The sequence below is a fragment of the Dermacentor albipictus genome, chromosome 9 (assembly GCF_038994185.2).
Source record: "Dermacentor albipictus isolate Rhodes 1998 colony chromosome 9, USDA_Dalb.pri_finalv2, whole genome shotgun sequence".
Classification (NCBI taxonomy): domain Eukaryota; kingdom Metazoa; phylum Arthropoda; class Arachnida; order Ixodida; family Ixodidae; genus Dermacentor; species Dermacentor albipictus.
The window spans coordinates 94,462,741-94,489,769 of record NC_091829.1 but is presented as its reverse complement, the minus strand read 5'-3'; the positions used below and the strand labels follow the sequence as shown (position 1 = coordinate 94,489,769).

At 43.9% G+C, this 27,029-nt stretch overlaps 1 protein-coding gene across 1 annotated transcript; it reads left to right on the top strand.

Moving 5' to 3' along the window:
- Positions 1-1,238: 1,238 nt before the first annotated feature.
- On the top strand, positions 1,239-27,029 carry LOC139049920 (AP-1 complex subunit mu-1). Its single transcript, XM_070525795.1, has 10 exons — positions 1,239-1,456; positions 1,732-1,786; positions 5,911-6,067; positions 8,262-8,329; positions 8,866-9,268; positions 12,269-12,411; positions 13,739-13,810; positions 15,258-15,416; positions 21,660-21,785; positions 26,891-27,029. Exons 2-10 carry the CDS (start codon positions 1,745-1,747, stop codon positions 26,987-26,989), a joined length of 1,269 nt encoding a protein of 422 aa, XP_070381896.1. The 5' UTR covers positions 1,239-1,456; positions 1,732-1,744; the 3' UTR covers positions 26,990-27,029.

Sequence of the window (27,029 nt, the reverse complement as noted above, 5' to 3'; positions counted from 1 at the left end):
GATTGAAGGCGTTCACGCGAAGGGCAGTAAACCGAAGCGGGCACACGACGCACCGCGTCTTGCGTATCACGCACATAGCGCTGGAGCGGTGTACGAAAACGTTTACGGGGGTCCGAACTCCGTGCAAGAACGGCCCGAGCGGCGCGCATGCACACATCAGCTGCGCAAGCACAGAAGAGTGGGAAACACATGCACTGACCACAAATTACGACCGCCGGGAGGATCCTCCAAACTTGGTCATGCTCGGGGAAGCAGCGCTTGCGGGGTGGCCGCCTTCGTTTCTCGAGGACTCCGTGGACAGATAAAAACTCGCCGGGTGATGGCTAGGCGCAAGTGCGCTCGCATGCTTATTGCACGACTGTTGTCGCCGGACCGCCGCCGCCTCGCCTTCGCTGCTATGCGGTCATTTAAATAAACTTGGCCGACCCTTCGAGAGCAAAAAAGCCTAGCGCGCGCGCGCAGCACGCAGCAGCTAGTCGCGTCGTCGCCGCCGTCGACCCACACCCTCGTGGTGGCGGCGGGGGCTGGCTAGCGCTGCTACTACCCGCCAAGACCGCGGCGCGTTTTTTTGTTGTTTGTGCTCGAGAAACCTCACGCGGAGGCGTGGGCCGGCCGATTCCGCCGCTCGCGCGAGTTGCGACGACAAGCTCGCGCGACGCCATGCCGATCGCAGCGGCAGTTCGAGCTTTCTACCCCACCGAGACGCGAAGATATTCTTTTTTTGTTTTTTCCATCACGCATTCCTAACAGCGCGTCAGCTGATGCGTGTCCCCGCAGTTCATGTCGCCGTTCCACCATTTACGAGACACGAACGAGACGTAGCGTCGAAACTGGAATCAGTGCACTCGTTACAATTTCTCAGCATCGCCCACTGTGGTGTCGCCTCTTGATGGCGCTGCAATCGTCATTGAGTTTTACATTTTAGCCCCCCTTACTTTAAGTAGCGCATAAGAGCAAATTATAAACGCAATAAACTGCCAGCAATACCATACGTTAGTTTTCGTATTAGTCTGAATGCTCTGCATTGATTAGTGAAATAAGTACATCTGTTTGTCGCCGTTGCCGTGCTGTTAAAAACATAATAAGTGCTAACTTACATAAAATAATATTTAAATTATTGCATTACACGTATAAACTTCCTATAAAGCTTTTTTTTCAACTAACCTAACTATGTAAAGACTGGTAAAGACCGATCAAGAACGTTGATAACGAAACAGGCAGCGTTTGAAGTCAAGTCAAGCCACTCAGTCAAGTATCTTCCAGCGGTACTTGCCGGACTCCTTTGGCAGCGGCTGGCAGATTTCGTGGTTCCGTTGATGCCCTGTTTGAGTGTCCCGTCCGTTCTGCGTCTAGTTTTTCTGATATGAGTGCGGTTTGAGAAGCGTAGCACATATTCGGCGGGCCACCGCGAAGGGCCTGCGACCAAGGGGACCACTTGATTGCGTCATCGCCAGCGGTACGTATCGATTCCTGGGCCGGCCGTTTACGATGCTTCGTGTCCCGGCTACTCAAGGCCGCGATTTGCTGTCAGTTCCGCTCAATACAGCACCGCCAACCGGTGTTAGTGTTCGCGCGATTAATCGCCCGGGGCTAACGGCGTGAAGTTGCCCCAGGTCTGAACTCACGATTGCAGTCGCGCGACGGCGCCGGCTGTTCGCTTTCGCATTGCATTCCGTTGCACTCGGTTCTTGTTCTACATCCCATTTTCCTGTTTATCTCTCGCCGTTGCAGATAATCCGGCACCATGTCTGCTTCAGCCATTTACATACTGGACCTGAAGGGCAAGGTAAGCGCTCAGCAGATCCTTGGTGGCGGCGTTCTCGGTGCGAGATTTCGCTGGACCACCGCGGCAGCACAGGAAGCGAGCCACTGCGGGCTTCCCTGCCCTACACTCGGGCTAGATCATCGACACCGCCAGCTGCCTGCTCTCGTCACGGCGGCAGCGTAGCGCTACGCTATGTTGGAACGGCCGCAGCGTGATCACTTTCTGTACGCAGTGGGCGTGGTCTCGTTGAAGTATGTTCGGAACTACGTCAGACGCGAACCGTACTCAGACACGTTGCTGCAGAGCGCGCCGGCGCGTATCCCTCGCCAGACAACAGCCTGAAAGCGAATAAAGCTTAAGAAGGTGGAGGAAAGAAAGTGATGTAGTCGTGCTTAAGAGTGACGTTTAAGCTTAGAACACCCAGCTAAAAAGAGATTCCACAAGTGAATGAAACCACCTCTAGGGTAACAAGCTTGGTAGTGAGTGCTTGAAAGAGTATGTTCCCTTTAAATAGAGCAGTGGGTTGACTCATGTATTTCTTTTACTTGTAATAGGATCACAAAACTAAACCTTCATGCTGTGTTAGCATTTACCTTCTAAATGTTCTTGAGGCATGCACAAGTTAGGGCCTTCCGTATGGTGCGAGCTGTTTATCAGAACGCCAGGTATTTGGACGGGCACTGAAGAACCATTTAGTCGCAGAACAAGAGTCATAGTTCGGATGCTGTCAGCAAACTCACTGCGTAACATAGGGTAACAGAACAAGAACCACACTCAGTGCAGTTATTCACAAAACTCACATTGGCTGTACCTGCCTTTGTGACTCAGTGGCTGTACTTTCTGCTGCTGAATGCCAGGTTGCAAGTTTTATACCCTGGCACTTCGGTCGCACTTCAATGATGGTGTAATGTAAAAATGCTTGTGTGCCGACATCTGCATGCACATTAGAGAACTGGAAGTGGTCAAAATTATCTGTATTTCTCTGCTACAGATTCTGTCATAGTGCTTGTGATGATTTAGAATGCTAAAACACATCAGTCACACCGACTGTGACTTTTGTTCACAAGAATATAATGAGCTTCAAGTAGGTAAATCTCTTGTTTACCTAAGAAAGCTTCTGCTTATATTTATTGAAAGAAAGTAAATGCATGAAACAGCAGCAATAACTGTAAACTACAGAAGCAGGATGCACCCACTTACCTCTTTCGTTACAGCCAGAAATGTTCTTATCGTCATTGCGTATATGTTTTTAACATTTTATTTCAAGACATTGTAGTTGCTGCATATACTGCGATACAATATTATAGACTGATCACTAGTGTTCTGAATGGCTGTATAGCAATAATATTTGCTCAGACAATTTTTTATAATTTTTATATGAAACTTCAAAGAAGCACCTCAAGAAACATGAATGAAAGTAATAGTTTGCTATCTTTAGTATAATTGTCGAAAGTAAAAAAAAAAAAGAGAGATCTGGAATACAAAATATGCACCTGGTTCCTTTTTCACAACTTTTGTTAGTTATAACATGCAAAAAAAAAAATTATGAAGATAAGCTGGCGTCAATATTATCCATACTGATGCCTGTACTATTCAGGAAAGCAGAAGCTTCAATAATGTGAAAACGGGTAAGTTGTTGTTGTACAGGGAGCATTTGTTTTTGCTCATTGCAGCCGGCACTTCATTCTTTACAGCATTCTCTAGGCTGTAAAATGTGCTAGATTACAAAGCTGGTCAAGCTTCGGTCGCTGGTCTGAAATCGAGTGTGGGCTTAGCTCTTGTGTGAATCAAAACTTGACACTACGGGAAGGATTGCCCGTAATAATTTGTACGCACGCTGTCAAAGTGCTGGTGGATAAAAGCAACACACTGTGGGGCAAATAAAGGAGCACTTGATATTAGTTGAATGCAGTTATCAGAATAACAAGCACTCATGAGTACTTAGTATTGCTAAAATAGCCTATACATCGTATCGTAAAATTGACCACCCAAGAGTAGCTTTTGTGTCTTCACTGCTGATGTCATTTAAAAATGATGTTGTCGAGCAGACCACAGCACAAATTTTGCATCTTTTTATTGAAGAAGTTCCAGAACAACCGAACGCTAGTTTCAACGATACCTCCAGTCGAAGTTTTATTTTCCAGACTGCCCAATCCGCCGAAAATTGTCAAATCTGACAAGTTCAGTCATTTCCATTGGTGCATGATGTTGCTAGTTAAAGAATTCCAACGGAAATGTTTAAATTGATTTCAATTTACACTAACTTGCCAAGGATTTCTTGTGAAGCATTCTTTACAGGCAGGATTCTTTTATAAGTGTTTATCAATAAAGCTTTCGTTGTAACTTGGAATGGCAGATGTGTGACAGTTACATGTCACCTTTCTGATCCATGTAAAATGTGTTCACTGTTTCACATCTAACATGATCTTCCTTTCTAAACAAAGTGATTGTTTTTCCAATTCTTTTCTAATAGAGGTGACAGGCTTGACTTATTATTTCATAATGTATGGTTTTATTTTCATGAACTCAGTTGTAGGTCTCTCGAGTCGCTTTGCACAGCTTTCTTATCAATCGTGCTAACCCCGTTTTGACATTTTCACATAGAAAGTGTACATTATTAGTTCATTTGACCTATGTATTTGAACAGAATAAACTGGCTTATCAACTGCGGCATTCCACCGCTAACTGCAGACTACAGGGTATATCTGATGTGGGCGAAAAGCTGAAATTTATGTGTAAAAGACTCGTTTTCTTGTTTGCAAGTGTGCTTCTCTGCATTGTGCAATTGCCGAACTAATGGTGTGACAGCCCGTGGCACCATTAGTTATACGGTGAAATATGACACGTCAGGTCATATTTCTGCTTGCTTGTGCATGGTTTCGTCATGAAAGTCATGCCTACATTTTCCATGGTATTAGAGAAGCAAACTGTGTTCGTACAAGCGGATTGCAAAAGATAACTGCACCGCCATTAGCGTGACAAACTGCCTCATGAGAAATCCAGCTTTACAATTATGAAAAGGGTCCATGGCTTATGTTGCACAAACCTGTGTGGTCAAAATTAATTTGCAACCTCTCTGAAGCACAGCATTCCTCACATTCAAACTGTGGCATGGGATGTGACTGAAAATTTGCGCCTTGATGCAGAAAGCGAGTTGTGCAAAACGCAAGTACACTGTTACTGGTTCAGGGTTTGAACTGGACACCACTGCCATTTCAGGCCAGCCACTGCACCATCTGGGCATACCAAAATGCTAGCAGATGGCACCGTGAGGACAAACAAATGACAACTTGCAGCACTTAAACAATCAACTCTTTTTAGCTACAAGCTGCTTGCAGGAAGAACACACATTTCTTAGTTTACATTAAATGGCCTGAAGTCACTTCATTAACAGTGATGGGAAGAAACCAATTTAGTCAGTTAATAAAGGGTATGTTTGATGATTTGTTTGTTTCATCCAAAAAGCTGGATGTTGGACTTATTGAAGGCTGCTGTATTAATTTTGGCTCCCTGGGTTTCTTTAACATGTATCCACATCTCGTTACATGAGCATTTCTGCTTTCCACCCCTTTGTAAGTACGCTGCAATGGCTGGTAGCTAAACATGCTAGCTATCCTGTGGCAACCAAATGCCATGGCAACTGAGACTATGCACCAGGTGGCTCTCACTGAGCCTTCGTGCTTACCACTTCCTGCAAAAGGCAAGGAACAGTGGCTACACACCTTCGCATTCACGTCCTTTCAATAGTTTTATTCTTCGCAGCAGACATCATAGTCTGACAAGGATCCACAGGTGCCTAGAATTGGCTTGACAAACGTTATCTTTTCCAACCTATCTGTTGTGAACAACTTCCTTTTCGAATCCGAGCTATTGCCCTGTTAAAATTTGCATCTGCTTTGTTTGTTTGTCTGTGTAGCCTTACAGTTAGTGATATTTCTATTTATTTTATTATTATTGCTGTTCTTTTCATTTTAGAATGCAATTTCACCTTTCCTCACTGCTCAGTTTTTATCAGTCCTGGAAGTTTATTTGTAGTTGTCATTTAGAATAGCCCACCCGATTCTTGTTCAACACACTGTAGTGGGTGTGAGCCTCAGGTCTCTTGGCCAACTGTAACAACTGTTGCTGCGTTCCGTTGTGCACAGGTGCTGATATCGCGCAACTACCGCGGAGACATAGACATGACCTGCATCGACAAGTTCATGACTCTGCTTATGGAGAAGGAAGAGGAAGGCTGCGTGACGCCTATCCTCCGGCACTCGGACATCGCCTTCATGTACATCAAGCACAACAACCTCTACTGTATCCTTTTCTCTGGCCACGAGGCTGGCCCCGAGAATTTCGCTGGTGCTCTCATCCCAACTGCTGTTGCTGAAGAATTTCTTTGAAGGACAATACTCTTGGCAGAAAACACACTCATCACTCTCAAATGTACAGGAAGTTCTAGATTAGGTTATAAAAGAGTTGTGCATGTCGTGCAGTGCATTGAACAGATAACCTGTTTTGTATTTAGGGGGACACTCAAGGAAAATATTAAGCCAAGTTAGATCGGTAGATTATTCATCTAAAAGAATGTCACCATCATCTGTGTGCCAATATATGACAGTTGCATGAAAAATTACCACCAATTCCACTGCTGCTCCATGATTTTTATTGTCCGCCCCATAGTGGTCGAATTGGCGTAGTCCCTACGCGACCTCCCTCTCTGCCGCTCCTTGTGAATCGGTCAGTGCTGATGTCACATGAGGCACCATAGTCGAAAATAGGTGGCGCCACTTTCATTTCCCATTTTCATCACTTTCTCGCATGCTGATGCTCTGTTCTCACTACAAAAGACGAATTTATTATTGCAGAAGCCTAATCCCTCCATCTAGCTCTCAACTTAATATTTTCCTTTAGGGTCCCTTTAAGCAAGAACTGGTGCCAAGGGAAGGGAAGTGCAGCTGAAGGCTACAAATGGGGCTACTGCTGCTACATTTCTCGAACTCGGTGTAGTGCAAAAAATGCTATGGCTCACGTCAGCCAACCAGAATAAGAAAACGAGAAGAAAGGCTGGTCACTCTCTTTGAGGTGTTTATTGAATGAAAGCTTCACAAAAGGATTAGTAGTGCCCTTCTCAGAACAACACCCAGCCAGTTCTTCTTGCTGATTGGCCGGCTCGAGCCCTATCCTTTGTTGCACTGAAGACAGAGCGCAGATGGATCGGTTTGGTTTAGAAAACATGAGTACTGCATTGGGTAAGTTGATGGCACTAATGACGTAATTGAAAATCTCTTGGAGGGCCTCTTGTCCTGCAGTTGATGGCAGTGGCACTGAATAAGCGGAAGGTTAAATAATGAACGAGTCTTGTGCAGAAGTGTGCATGTTAGTTTTGCTTTTGCATAACAATAGTTGTCAAATGCACTGACAGTATAAGGTCTTGCATAAACTCCTACTGGAGGAAACTACCCGCCATGGTTGGTTAGTGGCTATGTTGTTGGGCTGCTAAGCACGAGGGTGCGGGATTGAATCGTGGCCATGGCGGGTGCATTTCGATGGAGGTGGAATGGAAAGACACCCATGTGCTTAGGTTAAGGTGCACCTTAAAGAACCCCAGGTGGTCCAAATTTTTGATGTCTCCCACTACGGCATGCCTCATATTCAGATCATGGTTTTGGCATGTGAAACCCCACAAATTAATTTTTTGATGGAGCATTCATAAGTAAAGGTTTTCAGATTAACATCTGTTGACTTTCTGGCATGTTGTGCAGCAGCTGGCTAGAGAGGACAGCAGGTGTGATTGCTGCCACCAGTTATCTGACCTGCATGATGGGCCAACCTGGAGTTATTTTTTGCTTTCTTTGTTATCAGCTCATAATAAATGTAGGAAAGTACTTAGTCTTCTCGTACCTGGTCTCAGCCAGACCACTCATTTCGTACTATTGTCTACGTACTCACATCAGCTCTCACATGTGCCTGTTTGGTTTGCTTGGTTTGGTCTCATTCATGGTTGTTTCAATTTCCATGGTTTGCAACTGTTTTGTAATCTGATTGCATGCGCGACGTGAATCGTGTAGTACTTTATGAAAGCCAAGCGGCACCAGTGTTTACACTGGAATCTTTGGTGAATCACGCATAAAAACCAACACACTTGACCCGCAGACAAAATTTTCGACGATTGCTGACACTGCTACATGACTCAAGTTTGTTGCCTCAGTATATTGCTAAATGAAAACATGTGTAGAGATGCGCTCAAATTTCGCATTGGGGAGTATCGTAATCATTGGTTAATTTTTTTCTAGCTGCTTCGTGTGAGGCTATTGTAGACTCTGAAGTGTGTAAGAAATATCATTTTTGCACGTGTGCTAATGCCACATATGAGCCAACGTGTTGTCATAAAGCATGCAGGCTGGATGCTCTAGCATTTTGTTATCCTGTGAAATGTGAGCATCTCACTTGAATGTGTGTTAAGAAACCAAAAACCATGCATGTGGCCCTTGACCTTGTGTTCTTTCAGTGGTGGCGACTTCGAAGAAGAACGCCAACGTTGCTCTTATATTTGCATTCCTTCATAAGATAGTTACTGTAAGTATGAATTACTCATTCATTGACTTTATCTTTTTAGACATAAAGTACAATAGCAGCAACTGTACACTTGCATGGGGTGTTGAATTGGAATTTTCAAAATATAAGGTTGAAAGGCAAAGGAGGAAAATAAATGTAATTTTTTTTATGCACTGTTATTAAGAGCTGCATCACCAGGCTTAATATGAACATGCTAACAATGCTCCAAATGTCAGATGCCTTATAGTATTAGTAAGTAGTAGTATACAGTGCCTTTCTTTTTTCTTTTTGTGCTTGCATACAGAATAGAAACCGAAGCCAAAATGTGCTTTTTTACTCATATTTACACATTTTTTGCATGAAATAATGTTAGACAGTGTTGAAGAAGTACTTCTTTTTGAAGTACAATAACAGAGTGAACAATTTACCACTTGTAACATATAATCACATTGTGTAAGCTGCTGCAGTATTGTTGGTGTTTTCTATGTCCACACCGCTTGCATTTGTGTCAAGTCTACAGCATGTAATCAACATGTCTCTGCCTCTGATGCGTTCAGGTGTTCAGCGAGTACTTTAAGGAGCTGGAGGAAGAGAGCATCCGGGACAACTTCGTCATAATCTACGAGCTGCTGGACGAGCTGATGGACTTTGGCTACCCGCAGACCACTGACGGCAAGATCCTGCAGGAGTTCATCACCCAGGAGAGCCACAAGATGGAGCTGCAGCCGCGGCTGCCCATGGCTGTCACGAACGCCGTCTCCTGGCGATCGGAAGGCGTCCGCTACCGCAAGAACGAGGTCTTCCTTGACGTCATCGAGTCGGTCAACCTGCTTGCCAACGCCGGTGGCAGCGTGCTGCGTAGCGAGATTGTGGGCTGCATCAAAATGCGTGTCTACCTCTCGGGCATGCCGGAGCTTCGCCTGGGCCTCAATGACAAGGTCCTTTTTGAGAGCACAGGACGTGAGTAGAAAGATTCTCGGCACCATCTTCTATAATTCAGATCTCTTTCTTATTCAAGACAGTGTCATTATTTAAAGAAAGCTTCTAATGCAAAGCATCTTTTGCCTCGTACTGAGCACTTTTGTGGTAGGTAGTTCGTCTTATTATGTTGCTTTAGAGTGCGAAAGGTAGGTTGTGGTATGTAGGTTGCTCTCTCATCACATTTGGGGCCTTTTCATTAATAAAAGAAATGTGTGGTGGTAAGAAGCAAAACTGATGTAAAACTATCAAATTGACCCACACTAGTTTTCTTTTAAACCTACTGATAGTATCAATAGCACCGTCAAGAAACTATCACTAGTACCATCAACAGCATTATGGCACTTTCAATGATTGACATGGATAGAATATTGATAGAGTTGGATTGACAGTGCTACCGATCTCATTGTAATTGTTGACTAACAATATTACCAAAAGTTTTACAAAAACTGACGATCAGTAACACTCAGTTCGTGCATATTTTCAACAGTTGTACGACAAATTAAATATTTGTCCTTGGTGTCAAAATTCCAAATACAGCAGAGCCGCATTCATGTGTTATGGGGAAAAAAAAAACTTACGAAAAAGCGTACTAACTGGCAAAACGTACCTTCCGAAATCACTGAAAAATCCGCCAAACTGAACGGTCCTCGACATCTACATAAAGCGAAGCGCTGCGCGAACCGTTGCAGCATAAGACTTGTGTTTTCATTTTGGCGACTTCTGCAAGGTTACATTCGTGCTCCTCTAAATTTGGCCTGGGTGAGCAACTTTTGTGGATGGAGCATGTTGGCGGGAAGTTTTGATGTGCCCACTCAGCGAGAATCGTTGCGGCATGGCACCATGACGCGTGTCGAACTCGTGGGCTCCTAGTTACCCGACACGTGTGTTGTTCTTTCAAGACGGCATTGGGAAACCAAAACAAAATCGAGCTGGCGGGCAATGCTGAATGCCACGATGCCGCCAGAGCTAAACATAACGTTCACTTTGTGCCGCCTGCAGCAAGGAACGACAGCGCGTTTTTGGCTCATCACCCATTAAAAGTGTGCAGTATACTTTCAATGGCACTATGCCTCACATGCTGTGAAACAGATCAGTGAAGATGCTTATCGTAACCAGTAAAAAGAAGCATAACTGTATGAGGCCATGCTTCATGTTCTCAATAGCGAACGTTGGCGCTGGAAAATCGTACGAAACGGGATGGTATCGACGAGGTTCTACTGTAGTGTGCCTATCAGTTACTCAACACTAACCATGTTTATGCCAAACCAACAAAATTAGTTTGCTTTCTCTATTTTAACCCCTCCAGGGTGCTGTGTGCCCAATTACACATGCCGAAATTGTACATTATAAACAAAAGCACTGATTAAACTAATGATAATGAAAATATGTCGCATGCATCTCGAAACACTTTGATTGGACTTGTGCTGCAAGTTAGATAATATGTGTAAAATGTTTTAGTAAGGCAAGTCTAAAGGCAGATGATGGGCTGCTCGCTCTTGTGTCAGCGTGTTGTGTAGTGGGTTCACTTTCCATGTTTCTGGCAATTTTTTACATTGAGCATCTTTTTCAAGTGGTTGCATATGTGCTTTTTCAGCATGTTCATATCTGATGTTCCTGCAGTGAGCTCTCGCATGAAAGTGTGCATTCTGTGAATTTGACCATACTTGTTGGAAATTTGAAAACTCTTGTCTTTCCTGCAGCTGTACACCTTTCATAATTCTTAGTATGCAAGAAATGTGGTGAAACTATATTTAAGTGAGCATAACTAATTGACGTATGAGGGGGTTCAAATCTTAACATGATAAATGCTATATTAATTGCGGTGTGGTCATTACATTTGTTTTTTCTTGTCATAATTGAACAGCTACACTTGTAACTTAGTGTTAACTTTCTTGCCCTTCAGTTCACTCCTGTTCGAAATTATGTCTATCCAGTAGCTGAGAAGCATGTGTTCTGGTAGTATTGATGTCAGAAGCATGCATTCAATATACTACTTCAGTCACTTCGGAGAGTGGTGTTGTGGAGTTTTGGCTTGGCCTTCATGTAATTCTAGGGAGTTGCTATTCCTTAACCATGGTCGAAACTCCAGGCACTGGTGAACAATGTGTCACATGAGTTTGCGCTGCCATCATGGAACTCTATACCTTGTAAAAACTTCGTTCCTGTAGTAAGGCGGGGTTCCCATGTTCATCGTTTGGCGGTGTGTGCACTGTGAGAAAGCAGAGCATTATGATCATTACCACAGTCTGCATAGCATGTGGCTTGGGACACGCAGGAAAACATTGCCATGTTTATGTTGTGGTGATTATGTGCAGTATGTTGTGTGGTATTGGCAGTACTATCAATAGTTGCTTTGCCATAGATAGATCGGTATCAATTAAAATATCAGTCAGCATGCTCACTTACGAGTACACAGACTCCTACTTGCTCCACACTGATTTCACGAATGTGAGATGATGGAGCATAAGCGACGAAGGGTGTAAATTGAAGCGAGCTTGCACAGGAATGAGTGCTTGTTTAACGGGAGTACAAACGAAAGTTATTAGCGAGGAGTTTGAGTGTATGTGAGTAGGAACGTGACTGACAGTTGGCAAAGTGTGAGTGGACACGAGTGTGTATGTGAGTGCCGGTGAGTGGGAGGACATGTGAGTAGGAGTGTGAGTCGCTGCTGGTAAGTGTGAAAGAAAACAGCTATAAACATGAACGAGTGCTAGTGAGTATGAGTGGGCGTAAGTAGAAATGTCAGTGAGTGCCAAACAGTGCGATTGATTACACAGCCTGCCAAGATATCGGTTAGTGAGTATCCGCCTATTCTGCCAACCTATGGTCAGCAGCATGGATAGTACGGTCGATAGTTCTGAGTCAATAGAACCCAACTGGTCAGCCCAAGTAAACAACTTGCTGCGAGACTTTAGCAGTAGCGGTCTAATTAAGGTGTACTCTCTGGGCAATTACAAATGACTCGCTTCATCTGCCCAGGGGGCAAGAGCAAGTCGGTGGAGCTGGAAGATGTCAAGTTCCACCAGTGCGTGCGACTGTCACGCTTTGAGAACGACCGCACCATCTCCTTCATTCCACCGGACGGCGAGTTCGAGCTCATGTCGTACCGGCTCAACACCCATGTGAGTCATTCGTCCATCTGGGGCTTGAAAGGGATGCTGAACGGTAATGTTGAGTTAATCTAGATTTGGAGATTACTTTTGGAGTATACTTGATATGTAACTAGGCGGCTTCATTCCGATGGAGGTGGAATGCAAAAACAGTCACATTTTGGGCACACATTTTGAACTAGTCCCACTAAAAGGTACTGCATTGAATTAGTTGTTGGGCTCTTGGGGAATTGTGGCTCCATCGCGTATTTACTGAGTGAACAGCTATACAGTAAAGAAATGAAAATGAGGCAAAAATTTACAATCAGTGCTTCGTTAATAGATGTGGACGTCCAGCCTTTGTTGGCATGACATTCTAAGGAACAGTTAGGCGCATGTCTGTGTTAGCACCCAGCTCAGCTGCAGGAAATGCATGGTTTGATACCCACCGCTGGGCACCCACCAGTTTATAAGACAAGTAGTACAAGCAATCCCCAACTAGGCCTCCGGCTTTCCAGCAGTGCAATACTTGGGAGAGGTTCGTACAGACAGCTGTGCTAGCTGTGGAAGAACCAAGACAAACAAAACACCAAAACAACTCGGAAAGGAATCTGCCACTCCCATGCCGCCCACTTCCCTATGGGTGGGTGTCCTTTCCATCCGTCTGGGACTCCCATAGTTGCCGGCCACCAGGCCGAGAGTGTGCTTGTACCTGTTTTACCATTAGGACCTTGCGGCAGCAGTCGTCTGCCTCCCACAGCAGGGGCAGATGCTCGACTATTGCACCAAATCTGTGGTGTGAGAAGGGATATCCAGAGACTTTCACATGTCTCTATAGGGCCTCCTTTTAAGGTGAGAACCCATATAAACAATCGAGTGCCAGGTCAGAGTACATCTCTACCCACTAGAAAAAAAATGGGTTTCTGGCGATATAAGAATTCAAGCCTAGCATCTCCTGCATATGAGGCGGATGCTCTACCATTTCGCTTCTGCTGCAGTTCGTGCTTGTGTATGTCTTTTTTCATGTCCTTTCACTTCTTTAACTTGTTCACTGTGACATGGGTTAGGGGTGGGTCACGGCGGTGCATGCCTTTCCTGTAGCGCTCAAGCGACGTCATTGCTAGAAATCACTGGAGAGGAAAAAAAAACTTGTTGCCTCTGGTTTGATGCGCCCTAGCGCCATCTCATTGCACCTTGAGCACAGCTCCCTGCTGACTCACCAGTGTGTTATAACGCACAGGAATCGAGACTTTCAAAAAGTCTTGCAGCAGTGAATGCGTTAGGCAATTTTTGCGGCAAATGTTGTGCAACGCGTCCCTTCGTCCTGTGCTTAGCCTGCCTGTGTTGTCTGGACGTCCAGGTGAAACCGCTCATCTGGATCGAGTCTGTGATCGAACGCCACGCCCATAGCCGAGTGGAGTACATGGTCAAGGTTGGTATGCCGTTTCTGCCTCCTCATTACCAGTGTTATAGTAATAGCACATTTTTGCTACATCTAGCAAATGTTAGATTAGGCATGTTTATGGGCACTCTGCACAGTGCCTAAGTTGCTACAGGACTATGCTGCTGAGCACAAGGTCACAGTTTCAGCTGCTGGCTTCAGCAGCGGCATTTGAATGAAAAGGGAACACAACACTGCTGGTGCTTCGAGATGGCAGTATACTTCAAAGAGTGCATTATTTGGTGACCTATAGGTAGGCCTGTGAATGTAAAAAAAAATTTAATAAATTGGTTTGCTGTTAACGGCTATAGTTAGCTTGATTACAAGACATGGTCATCAGTCTAAATTACTGGCAAACAGCAAAGGAAGACACCATTAATTTCTCATGGCCTGACGTACAACACTAATACACCCAGTACTACTATGTGATCTTTCTCATATTTTTCCGTGCTCACATACTGTTTCATGCCTGCTGTTAAAAATTCAAAGTGTTCCCCGTCTGCCACCGTTGCTGTGAATGGTCCGGGCTAACACGCCCAGATTCGGATCTTGTATGCCTACCCAAATACCTGAGAAAGTAGATTGGGAAAAGTCACTTCTGTAGCTCAGTCGGTAGAGTATCACATTTACATTGCACAGGTTGGTTTGACTCTTGCCAACAGAAAGCTGTGTTTTCATACACTTCCATTTTCCATTTACTTAGTATTTCTATATTTCAAGTTGAAAAGCATGGTTAAAAATCGCCTATGCTTTCCAAAGCTTGAGTGTCTGTTGTCTTCATGCCATCATTGTAACTGTTTTTATTCTTGCCACCCCTTATGTAACGCTCCATTTATTGGAGCCTTTAAGGTAATAAAATGAAATGAAATGAAATAAATAGTTAGTCTTTTGTGAATATTAATATTTTTGAACAATCTATAGAATATTACTCTATTCAGTGTTTGCTTCAGATCAAATTTGAATAGTATTAGGAATATTTTTATTATTTGGAATGAATGAACATCAATTTTAAATAATGTTCAATGAAAAGTTTCAATTTTGATGAACCAATCACCTTGCCATTGACCCGGTTTCTAGACAAAACAAGCCAGAGATGAAGCCACCGTGCCAGTGACTGAGTTTTCCAATTATCTAAGTTTCGAATAAGTGGTGTCCAAAACATGGCCTCTTAGTTGACCAGAATAATTTGACTAGAGTTACCGTTTGCTTCGAATACAAATCGAACTTGAAATTTTCTCTTTGCCCATCTTTATAAAAAGTCGAGCCCCTTAATTTCTCTTATTCTTCTCATTGTTTACATGCACTGTTTCTTCAGCAGGCCTATATCATATGGCTGTCATGAGTTTAGAATATTTTGCTTTATATTTGTAATTATTTATGTTCTCTTTGAGGCGTGACATAACCGCGGCTAACACCTTGTCGGTCTTCAACTGTGCAGGCCAAGAGTCAATTCAAGCGGCGGTCTACTGCTAACAATGTGGAGATTGTGATCCCGGTGCCACACGACGCAGACACGCCCAAGTTCAAGACAACCGTGGGCAATGTAAAATATGCACCCGAGCAAAACGCTGTCATCTGGAGCGTCAAATCCTTTCCCGTATGTACCTTTTCTGGACTTCTAAGTGTAGTAGAGTTCCGTTCATTCGACTCTGGTTAATTCAATCCCGGCTGGCACCCATGCATTTATGTGGGCCCATACTTTTGTTATTTTGATCCTAAAATTGACCTTCGCCAGATAATTGCAGGATACTATTGTAGGATACAGTATTGTAGGATACTGACCGCCATTGAGCAACACATATCTGACTCTTGCCCATTTTTCTTGCTAAAATATCGGTTGTGCATTAGATTTGTGCATTGTTTAGGAGCTTTTGGGAATATCCTGCATCGGGGGTCCTGAACCACACCTCACGCTTGGTGAAACAATGCAGTCGGTGAATACTAGCATACGCTGCTGTGAACACCTTCAGCCACATTTTGTACGTTCGCCAACCGTTTATTCGGACCTCACGGGGACTGCGGAAATGTCAGAATAAACAGGTGTCCGAAAAAGCAGATTAAGGAAAAAAAAAAAGAAATGCTTTATTTCCACGCAATTATTTCGGCTCGGCAGTAGGCTTGAAGAAATCGTGAATGCGCCGTTGCACGCTGTCCCGTTTACGCGCAATCAGATATGCCTGAATCTCGGAGAGGGTCGTATGGTCACTATAGGCGACTGAAAGCACAGTCACTGCTTGTACATGCTCCGCATGCGACGGCAGCGCAGCACATGATGCGTCATTTTCCAACTTGAAGTCATCGTCCGGCGGCGCAGCAGAAACCTGACGAATGATCTTGCCATTGTCGAGTTCTGCACATGTCAGTACAGCAGCATCAGAACCCGTGAAACTGTCAAATTAGACGGTGTCTGGAATTGCAGTGCAACCACTGCTCAAGTCTTGGCAGAAGATTTTTGGCGTCACTAGGGAGCACATCGGAAGGTGACAAATCCTAGGCCTCCAGGCACCCGCTTGCCGGCATTCCCCAGCGCAGTCTGTGCGGGCACTGTCAGTGCTATTAGACACTTGACGCGATGTTTCCGTATGCCACGTTGCATCACTGCAACCTCAACACAGCACATAAAGCAAACATCATCATGCCGTCATGCCGACACCAGTTGCACAAACGAAAAATGTGGCCTACTTGCAGTGTCGTGCATGAAGAAAGAAACAGATCAGCTGCTGGACTGTCTTGACATGGCTTACTAAGCTGAGACCAGAACTGCTTTAGCTACGAACCAGGCAGAAACGATGATGATGAGCGGGAATTTGCAGTAGCGCCACTTTGTATGGCAGCAAGGAAGCTCCGTCCAAAACAAAAATGGCGTTCAGCAAGTCGAACCATGCACCGGTCAGACTCGGTGCATGGTGCTCTCGATCGAGTTGGCTCAAGGAGTGTCCGAAAAATCAGACGAGAGCTTGCAAGGTGTTCGAACTTTCGGCAGTTGTTTTACATTATGGTCTATGGGGAGAATGGCGGTGCCGCGAAGCAGACCGAATAATCGAGCATGTCCGAATTTTTGGAGTCCGAAAAATCAGTCGGCGACTGTAGTCGTGCACAATAAATAGAGCTCACAAACGGAATGTGAAGTCGCCTTTCCCTCAAATACTCTCTTTTCAAACAAGGCCTTCTCCTCACCTGCTTTGAGGCTGTGGGCAGCTTGTATACGTTGTCATATGCAAGATCTTCATAGACAGCTTCTATTGGCTGATAAGCCGACATCAGTAAAGAAGGACATTTGGATCAGTCTGTTTCTTACTACTGTTACTGTGTATATTTATTGACACAGTTGAACAAACAGGCTAAAGTAAGCGAAAATCTTCTGATGAATTTCGATAAAAATTACATACTTCTGGAAGAAGCCAACTCTCGCATTTTGCCACCCTGCTTATCAGTGTCATAGCCTTTTGGTCTCATTGATTTTGATTAGTTTTGAACACTCAGCTAGTTTCAAACCATGTGAAACTTAAGGTCATACAACACGTACATTTTCCAGTGCGCGCTCACTTCTGGCCGCCCCTGGTTGGACGCCTTGGCAGCGATCACTTTGTAGTGACCTATAGACAGCACTTGACAATGCATTCTTGCAGATAAACATAAATACTTTAGAAAATGGATGGGAAAACAACGCCGCGGTAGCTCAATTGGTAAGAGCATCGCACCGTATGCGAAAACGTGGGTTTGTGCCCCACCTGTGGCCATTTGTTCTTTTTGTCCACTGCAGCCCAGTAATGCAACCCATTGATTTATCGATTTGTTAATTCAATTAATAAGTACAAGTAATTTCCCCTATGCTGTTCTTGACATCTTTGTTTGTTGGCTTCTTATGATTTGTTTTTGCTGCAAAGTATTTCTAACATAGCCTAGTTTAATTTCAACTGCCATTTCTCGACTTCGATAAAACATATTTCAGGACCCCTTTAATTTCTATGTTAGTTTCCTACTTTGGACACACAGAAAGTGGGTGCACATTTGGTTCAGGGTTGTTAGGATCTGGAAAATACTGCCAAATGAATCAGCAGCATGTTTGGTGTTTTTCTGCATCTTGTTTCATTCGACGCACCGGATAATTAGATCGAATTTGTCGGTCCCCTCAGGGTCGAAGTAATGGAAGTCGACTGTTTGGGCAGCTACCTGTCCACCCACTGTGATTGTATCCACATGAAAGGATTGGGGTAGGCTATGCCACAATCGAAGTGAAGGGAAGCGTAGCAGGGGACGGCAGAAAGTTACGTGGGCGGATGAGATTAAGAAGAAGAAGATTAAGGTTGCAGGGACAACATGGCCACAACCAGTACATGACCGGGGTAGTTGGAGAAGTACGGGAGAGGCCTTTGCCCTGCAGTGGGCGTAGCCAGGCTGATGATGATAATGATGATGATGATGCCACAATCTCATAAAACGAATTTTGAGCTGTTTCAGCTGTGCCCAAATAGACAGAGTGTACCAATCAGGCGACGTGAATAGCCTCCTTTTTCACATTTGAAGCCATGCTGCATTTGAAGTGCATTTTGAACGGCTCGCGACTATGATGAAGTCTCAGTAATTCGAAATCTCTTGATCGTATGGACGGCTAATTCGAAATGGTCTGTTTGGCTGGGCAAAGATCACAGGTCTCTGAATAGGGAAAAACTGTCACAAATTCGAATTCCTAGAACCATGCTATGGCTATTTCAAACCAAATTTCTCTGCTCTCACGGACCGTCCGCCTTTTGGACAAATGTGGGCCAAAGGCCAAAGTTTAAATTGAGCCCTTTAGCTTCGTGTTATGCGTTAGGCCCATAGCGCACACAGTGCGTCTCCACAAAACTGATGTAAAGTGCTGCGTGAGCAGCATTTTAGCATACTGTCATTGCATTCAAGGCTTGAGCGAGTAAGCAAATTAACGATACAGTAAAGTGTTCGGCTTTTAAGGCATTCTGCATCGCCAGCAAATGACCAGTGCTAAAGTCTGTAGCATTATCTGATGGGCACATAGTCCACAGGTCACACTAATGTGATTATCCTTCCCTTTGCATTCTCAGCTTGAATTACCTGCACTTGCTCATATTGGATCCTTAATTACCGAGACAATGCTTCCAAAAATATACGTTGTAAGGCACTAGGTCTTGGTAATGGTACAGTCGCTGACCCGGACAGCTTCAAGGAAATTCAGACACATTGCAGCATATGGCTTGAGAATTCGGACTTTGTCTTGCTTCACCTACATGACCGCATGCCAGTTCGGCCATTAAGTTGACCAAGTTGACCATTAAGTTGAAAAGCAATATTTTGATACGTTGTCAGTGCCGCTTTGATCCCGAAAGTGACAGTCTCCGCACTCAATCTAGTCATAGCCGACTCTGCCCAAACGACAGCGCAAACCAATCCAAGTCGCTACAAGTTGTGAAGGACTGCATTAGAGTGCATTAGAATAATACCGCATTCGTGGTCTATCGCACAAGTTCCACACATCCATGTTTCTTCCTTTACATGTTAAGCTTGGTTTTAGGTGACTTCGTTGATTGCTATTACAAATTTTTATCGGTCATAATCATCAAGCAGCTTTAAATGGCGGTAGCTCCATTCTCGATGTGTCCGTGAAGAGGGCGGCGATTGAGTGAGGGAACTATCAGACAGTGGTTGTTTCGAAGAAACCTGCAACTGCAATCATACAGCTATCACAGCATGGCCTGTCTCACTTTAAGTTGTAGGAGATGGGGTTTGGTGCATTTTGAGACCCTAGTTTCATCTGTCTGTAGCGACAGCCATGACAATAGTTAAAATACACACTGACTAGGTCGCACGTAAGCATATGTGCACGTGCACAGCAACTCATTGACAAGCTTTTCTGGCTGTTTGTGAAATATAGACTTCTGACGAAATTCGACATTTCAGACTGTATTTATGCGGACTTTTAGGCGGTCATCACTGACTCCAAATTATTGAGCGGTGTTGCAACTTGGGGTAGCGTTTAGGCTAGGGATCCTCCTGGCACAGGGATGAGTATGTTCGGGAGTAGGAGTGAAAGATAAAGGGTTTATTTCACATTATTTACACTGGCTCCAGATGTGGAAGTCCACTCTATGTAGGAGCGCTTTTAATGTCTGAGCTCACTACGTCGTGTCTGAGCACATATCAGCACATGTCAGGACACACATATCTGCAGGCGTCAGGACACACACTGCACCAAGGGTGCCCGCTTTTAAAACAGTCGTCTTCCCTAGGACTAGGGAATCTGATGACTGGGTCTCGGCCAATCCCAATCATCAAATCGTTCACAAAATCCCTCCCACGGTGTTGCGCCGTTCAGCTGGATTCTACTTCCAATGTTGCGTGATCCCCCTCGCATACGAGGCAATCATGTGGCAATTTGGGAAACCAAAGTCGACGCAGTTCCCATGAAAGTCTTCGATGTTTGCCCCCTTGCATCAATTAGTGGGCTTCCTGCGACGGTCAAGTTGTAAGGGTCAGGAAACTGGCCTTCACCGTAGTTACCGCTTCCACAGAGGGTTGTGGTTGTTGTCACGTTGAAGTGAGCTCCTTTGTTTGCATGTCACAGTCTATGTCGGGCCCCATCGCTGTCTGGACACGTGCTGACGAAGTGACTGCCTTGTAGGCAGTACCTAAGGAACGTCCATTGCTGTTTTGAGAAGTAACAGCAGCTACTGTGTTTTACTGTGCATATTATTGAGCAGAATATTCAAAGGAGCTCTCCTTTGTTCAAACTCTGTCTGTTTTATTCTAATAATTTTACATTCTCCTTAGAGTTCAAATGAATGAGGTTCCACTGCGGTTTATTTGTGGCGCTCTCCAGGAGTTGAGGCTTCACACTGTAAATGAGGACTGACAGCCGCCTAACCCTTTATTGATTAGTGTTGCCTACAGGCAACATACCAGAGAGAGAGCATAAACTTTTATTTTCAAATCAACAAGATTTGAGTCGTCTCTTTAGAGGGTCAGGGCAGCCGCCGCGGACGCGGTTCCACGGTGGATGCCCATACCATACTGGAAAAAAAATGTGTTTTTTGCAGAGTTTCAGTATCGAGTGTGAAGTTTCTGACTAAATGTCTTCAGGCAACATTGAATGACAGGCAGCAAGCTTCATTTGTTGGTTTGGAGCAAAACACTGGATGAGGAAGAAAGTCTGGCATGCTACTGACTGTCTTTTGAAAGCAAGGTTGGAAGAGATGCAGCAATGCAACATGTCCAGCTGCACTGGTGTTGCACATGTGATGTTTTTCCATGCACTCTCAATTCCATTAACTTATCATTTCTTTAATTCAGTTATTACAAGTAATTTCCCCTGTGTTGTCCTTGGTGTCTGTTTGGTGGCTTCTTATGACATGTGATGTAAAGCAAATGAAATGTGCACCTATGGCTCACATATGATAACTGTCTACACAAATTGAACACGGAGCACTTGGTGGCTTGGGGTGAAGCCCACTTCCAGTTTCTTGCCTGGGGCTTTACCCCTATTGGTGGAAAAATTTCCGCAAGATATTTTTTTTCTTTTTGTTGATCATGCATATTCTTGATGTGTTTTGCATTTAGATACAAAATAAAATATTTAGGGGTTATTTATATGTGTTGTCTTTAAAAGCCAGGAAACTGAAACGCAGTATCTTTTTCAGTACTAGTTTATGGGTGGGAAGCCTTAATTTTATATGTCCTATTGCAGCATAGAGCTGAGAGGCTCGTTCAGGTTTCTCTCTGCATTGAGCTTAAAGTTAGCCTTTCTATGCATGCTGCCACACTCTCCACCTGGCTGGAGGAAAGGGCAGCTTGGTAAGTGCTCTCGTCACCCCCGCCCCACTTGCAGGGTGGCAAGGAGTACCTCATGCGGGCGCACTTTGGCCTCCCCAGCGTCGAGAGCGAGGAGACGGAAGGGCGCGCACCAATCCAGGTCAAGTTTGAGATACCCTACTTCACCACCTCCGGTATACAGGTCAGCACCCATCGTTTTCTTTGGCTGCTTGTTGTTCTTCGGCTTATGTGTGCGCACACTTATGTGCACATTGCACCTGCGAGGATAGCCCAGCAGTGGCTGTGGTATTGCACCGCTGAGCTCTAAGTCACAGGCTTGATCCCAGCCACATCGGCCGCATTCTGATAGGGGTGGAATGCAAAAACGCTTGTGCATCGTGCGTTGAGTGCAAGTGCACATTAAAGAAGCCCAGCTGGCCGAAATAATCCATGGTCCCCAACTGCGGTGTATCTCATAATTAGATTGTGGTTTTGGCAAATAAAACCTCACAGTTTAAATTTTTTTCTATTGATTTTCTCGTTGTACCAAGTTTCTTGTTGCGCCTGCTACACTGCTAATAATTATTCATTCAAGCGCGTTGGTGCTATGTGCCGACAGCTTTGTGTGTGTGTTTATTTGCTCATTTCCTCGGATCGTTTACAGTCGTTAATTTCATTATCAAACGTTGGGTAAGTGCTGGCAACAAAAAATGAGAAAAAAAATTCAGGAACACCTTTTGTAGAAAGAATTGATTACGCATTGCTCTGCAGGTGCTCTGGGAATGAAAAAAGAAGGACCCATGAGAAAGACGAGGAACACGAGTGCCCCTTAGGGGCTGTTGTTAATCAGGGGGATGTGTTGAAAAACATAGCTTTTTTCACTGCTTTTACAGAAACCAGATCACTGCATGTATACCGGGTGGCTCAAATCTCACACGAACGTCATAGAGAATTCGAGAACGACATCTTCCTCCCACAGAAATAAACAGTCTTTTTCATTACTTTTCCGCGAAAGATGCCTCCAAAAATAGTTCCATTCTGCTTGTGCTTTCACTTGTGTGTCTATCTTTTGTTGTTGTTATCGTTGTCTCTGTAGTTCAGCTTAGGTCCCTGTATTCATTTTGAACACCTGAGGGTGTCTAGTATGCACCCAAAGATCAGTGCAGTAGTGCACTTGCATTCCAACCTCGTTGGAGTGTAGTTGCCAGGGACAGGATTGAAATCCACAATTTTGCTCACAAGGATCGAACGTCACGAGACAGCGTTTCCCGTTAATACAAACACCCCACATGGTCTACATTAACCTGAGCTCTTCGTTGCAGTGTGTATTAAGAGGTTCAGTCAAACCTCGTTACAGCAAACATGAATACTATACCAAATGCATGGCTATTCTGAACTGTCACTGAAAGTTTAGAGAATTCGCATGCATTTAAGAGTCATTATTGTGAGCTCGCGTGAGTGCATTACTGATATACCGTTGAGCCTGCTTAATATAATCGTGATAGTTCCATGTAAGGCGGTCACTATATCAGCAGTTCATTATAGTATGTGTACCCATTTTCAAAATGTTCAAAATTTAAGGACACTGAAGCTAGTATCGGCAGTTTCAATTTGGCACCACTTTGGTGGGAAAAATGCATTTTCCAAATCTGGCACCCTTTGCGCCCAATTGCTAGTTCTTCATAAAAAGAAAGAATCAGTATTAATTCGCAACGCCCATCTTTTTTGAAAAACTAAATGCGGCTTCTACCTCTATAAAAACGGCGCCCTGTTCCAACCATCTATCATTTTAAAATTGCAAGCGCAGCTGTTGCCATTCGTTTTCTGAAGGAGGTTGTGATATATTTTACTGTTAGTGGGGCTTGAGTGGATTCTGAATAAGAGAGTCAAATATTCTATTTGACAGGAAATGCAGAATACCACGCCGTGCTGCCATTTCGCAGTTTGGTTATGCTTGCATACTTTGAAGGGCTTATTCCTATTGCTATTTTTTTTTTATGCGCAAGCATTTCTATGCCTACCCAGCGAGGAAACCTGCCTGTCCATCCTTCACGTAAGATGATCACTTTTAAAATAGGGCCTGCAGCAGCGAGCGAATTTGCCTTCGTGCTAAGCAGTGAGAACACAACACACACAAAGCTATTGGCACTTGGTGCACTCTGTCCCCATCGCAGATTGCTTTCAAGATAGGGCCCGCACAGCCGCGCTTTTTACGCAGCCGCTGCTGGAGTATGGTTGGTCATGGTTGATAATGGCTCGATGCGGATGGATAAGGTGCTAAATAGCGATAACGGCTTATAATTGTCGGAATGTCATCAGCGTACCTGGCACTGCCACCTGCAGTAGTTTGCTTGTGTCATCAATTTACTTTGTGCTGCTGTCCGCAGCAGTTCATGTCACTGCAGCGCTGTCGTTTATACTGGTTGGATCAAGTTTCAGAATATTGATAATGACACCGGGCTGCGTGGAGATGAGCAAGTGGCACAATGCTTATGCATACTTAGACAACTTCCAGAGGAGTTTCTGCATGACTGTTTTTCATTTCACCAGCCCTCTCTTTTTGCCAAATCTTGGTTTTAAGTGTTTATTTAAAACGCTTCAAAAATGCTTCAGAAAAATTTGTTATATCTGCCCACACTTTGAATTGGTAGAGTGAAAAAATATTAAGCACTAAGACTCATCATTATTTGATGCAGTGAAGCTAATCTCTAGTGAAAAGTAGGGGTATGCGAATATTCGAAATTTCGAATACGAATCGAATATTTTCCTTATTCGAAGCGTATTCGATTCGAGAAATGCATATTTGTAAATTCCCGAATATTCGAGGACGGCCGAATAATGGTCGAAACGGCGAATATTCGGACAGACTGTGAATAATTTAGCAAGTAACGAATTATATGCTTGCTCCACATTCTCCTAAGAAAATGTTTATTCACTGAGAGCTTCACATGATCCGCTCATTATCTGTATGCTCTGCATCAAGATGGCAAATTGGGCCAGTTGGTTGGGATTCATAGTAAGGTTTGTTACAGCGCAACACAAAACAAGGACAAAAGAAGGTACCAAACGACGACACAGCGTTACAGCACTGTGATCGTAAGTGCTGTAATGAACCTTACTATGAATGTGTGCGCTCTGTTCCAGTCTATCTGCATCAGGCCCGTGAGACATGATCAGTTTCGACTTTTTTTTTTACCAAGCTTTATTCCAGGGCTCTCTCATAACAATATATGATGTACTTTCGGGCTTTGTAAGTATGCACAATAAAATAAGCACCTAGAAAATGTTACCTGCACAAATGTTGTCACAGTGCATAGAGAGCCCTTACTTTGTGAACATGTTGAGCTGTCAATTTTCCTTCGCGATAATCTCTAACAAGCGTTTACCTGACAGAGCATTACCTGGCATTACCTGAGTGCATTACCTATAATGAGTGCCTCTTTAACCTGAAGCAACCTCGTAAAATGCAATATTATTTTTAAAAGGGTAATAAAGCTATTGTTACCTTGTTTTGCAATATTTTAATACCACACATATATTCGATATTCGATTCGATATTCGAAGACAGTTTTTCGCCTTATTCGTATTCGATTCGTATTCGAAAATTTCAATATTCGCACACCCCTAGTGAAAAGTAAAACCACCCACTTGTGCCACTATTCAAATAATAGTTTTGATTGAAAGAAATACTAAGGGTACTTACAAATTATTAAATAAATTACAAAAATACCAAAAACGCCACTGTTACCTTGGGAAGATGCTCGGTAAGTCAAAAATGACCCAAAGACCAACAACGGATGCTGATTTGAAGCTTCTGCGCTAACTCGCCGTGATGTCATGGATTTTCACAGAGCTTGCTCAGACATAGTTCAATTTTTTTGCTAGAAGATTAACTTCATTGTATTCTAAAGGAACCTGAGATTGAACAGAACAAATTTCAAGGATTTCTCCAACACCACAATGACCCAAACATGCAAAAATACTTTGAAATTTGTGATGTTCATACTTGTGTGCCAGCACTTTGGTTTCAAAGCAAAAATTGAGAAAATGAGAGCTTAGCCTTAATTTTCCAACCAACCTGTTCCCTCGGAATTAATGAAAGTAGAGTTTAGAAAAATACTTCATTCTAGACTGATATTGTGTTTTGCTCTTATAAGCTGAAGTTTAACAAGAGTAAGAAATCTCACATTACGTTTGTGCAAGCATGGTACTAGAAAGTTTTAGAGGAGGGGCTCCAATCGTTTGGGGCCCCAAGCCACTCTGCATGCACGAGATGCAAAGTGTTAATAAAAACTTAGAGCGCTAAAAACACGAAAGACGTAGAGAAAGAAACACACACCACAGGCGCTCTGGTGGGTGAGCACGTGTGGTGTGTGTTTCTTTCTCTACATTTTTTGTGTTTTTAGTGCTCTAAGTTTTTATTAATGTGTGTTACCAACTAGCCCACCTAGCCATCCTTTTGCAATGCAAACTGTGTTTGGGTTTTGCATTGGGCACACTATTTCACTGATTTAGTGGGAGGCTCAAAAGCTTCCCTTCAACAAACATGGCGGTACCCCGGCTCTAACCTAGCACCAAGATGGGTTCGATTCGTGGTAACGCGTGAAGTTTGCAAGCTAGGAGAAGTGACTGTGGTTATAGCTTTCTCTCAACTAGCATGTGTTAAGAAGATTGATTCATTAGACGCTGCTGATTCCGAATTCGATTGTCGATATTATGGCTCGTAGGCCTGACACGGCTTAGCTTGGCTGGTGACGGCACCTAAAGTTGGTTACTGAAAACTAAGCACAACTGATTGTTTGCTGCTAATAGAATAACCTCTAAATTATAATTTAACGTGGAAACTCACACATCAAAATTATTCTTGTTATCAGAAAATGGTGTACTTTATTTAATCATTTATGATAGCTTTTCTTTGACACCATAATGGCCCTGCAAGCGCAAGACGCTATTTGCAAACACAAAGCCCTATTCTAAAACTCTTCACTCCTGCGTGCCCCAATGCTAACACCCACAAAGCTCTTCGGGACCCCAAACTTTTGGGGCCCCTAATCTACCACTCTCTACTATCCATTAATGAACAGCAACATCTTACGGGCAACACATGTGTTTTAGATGTTTGTGTCATCCTTTATCTTTGTACCTTCTATAATGGTTACTGCATGCATCACATAACATTTTTTTTCTTCATTTTCCACTCTTTATAGCTCAAATATGCACTTCACAGTTGATTTATGGCAATATGATGATGCTTGCCTGGAACATTAAACAAAGCGAAGATGTGACCTGCTGTTGTCCTTTCTCCAGGTGCGCTATCTGAAGATTATAGAGAAGAGTGGCTACCAGGCGCTGCCCTGGGTTCGCTACATCACACAAAATGGAGACTACCAGCTTCGCACCAACTGAACACTGGTAGACAATAAAACGCAGTCAGTTAACCATGCAA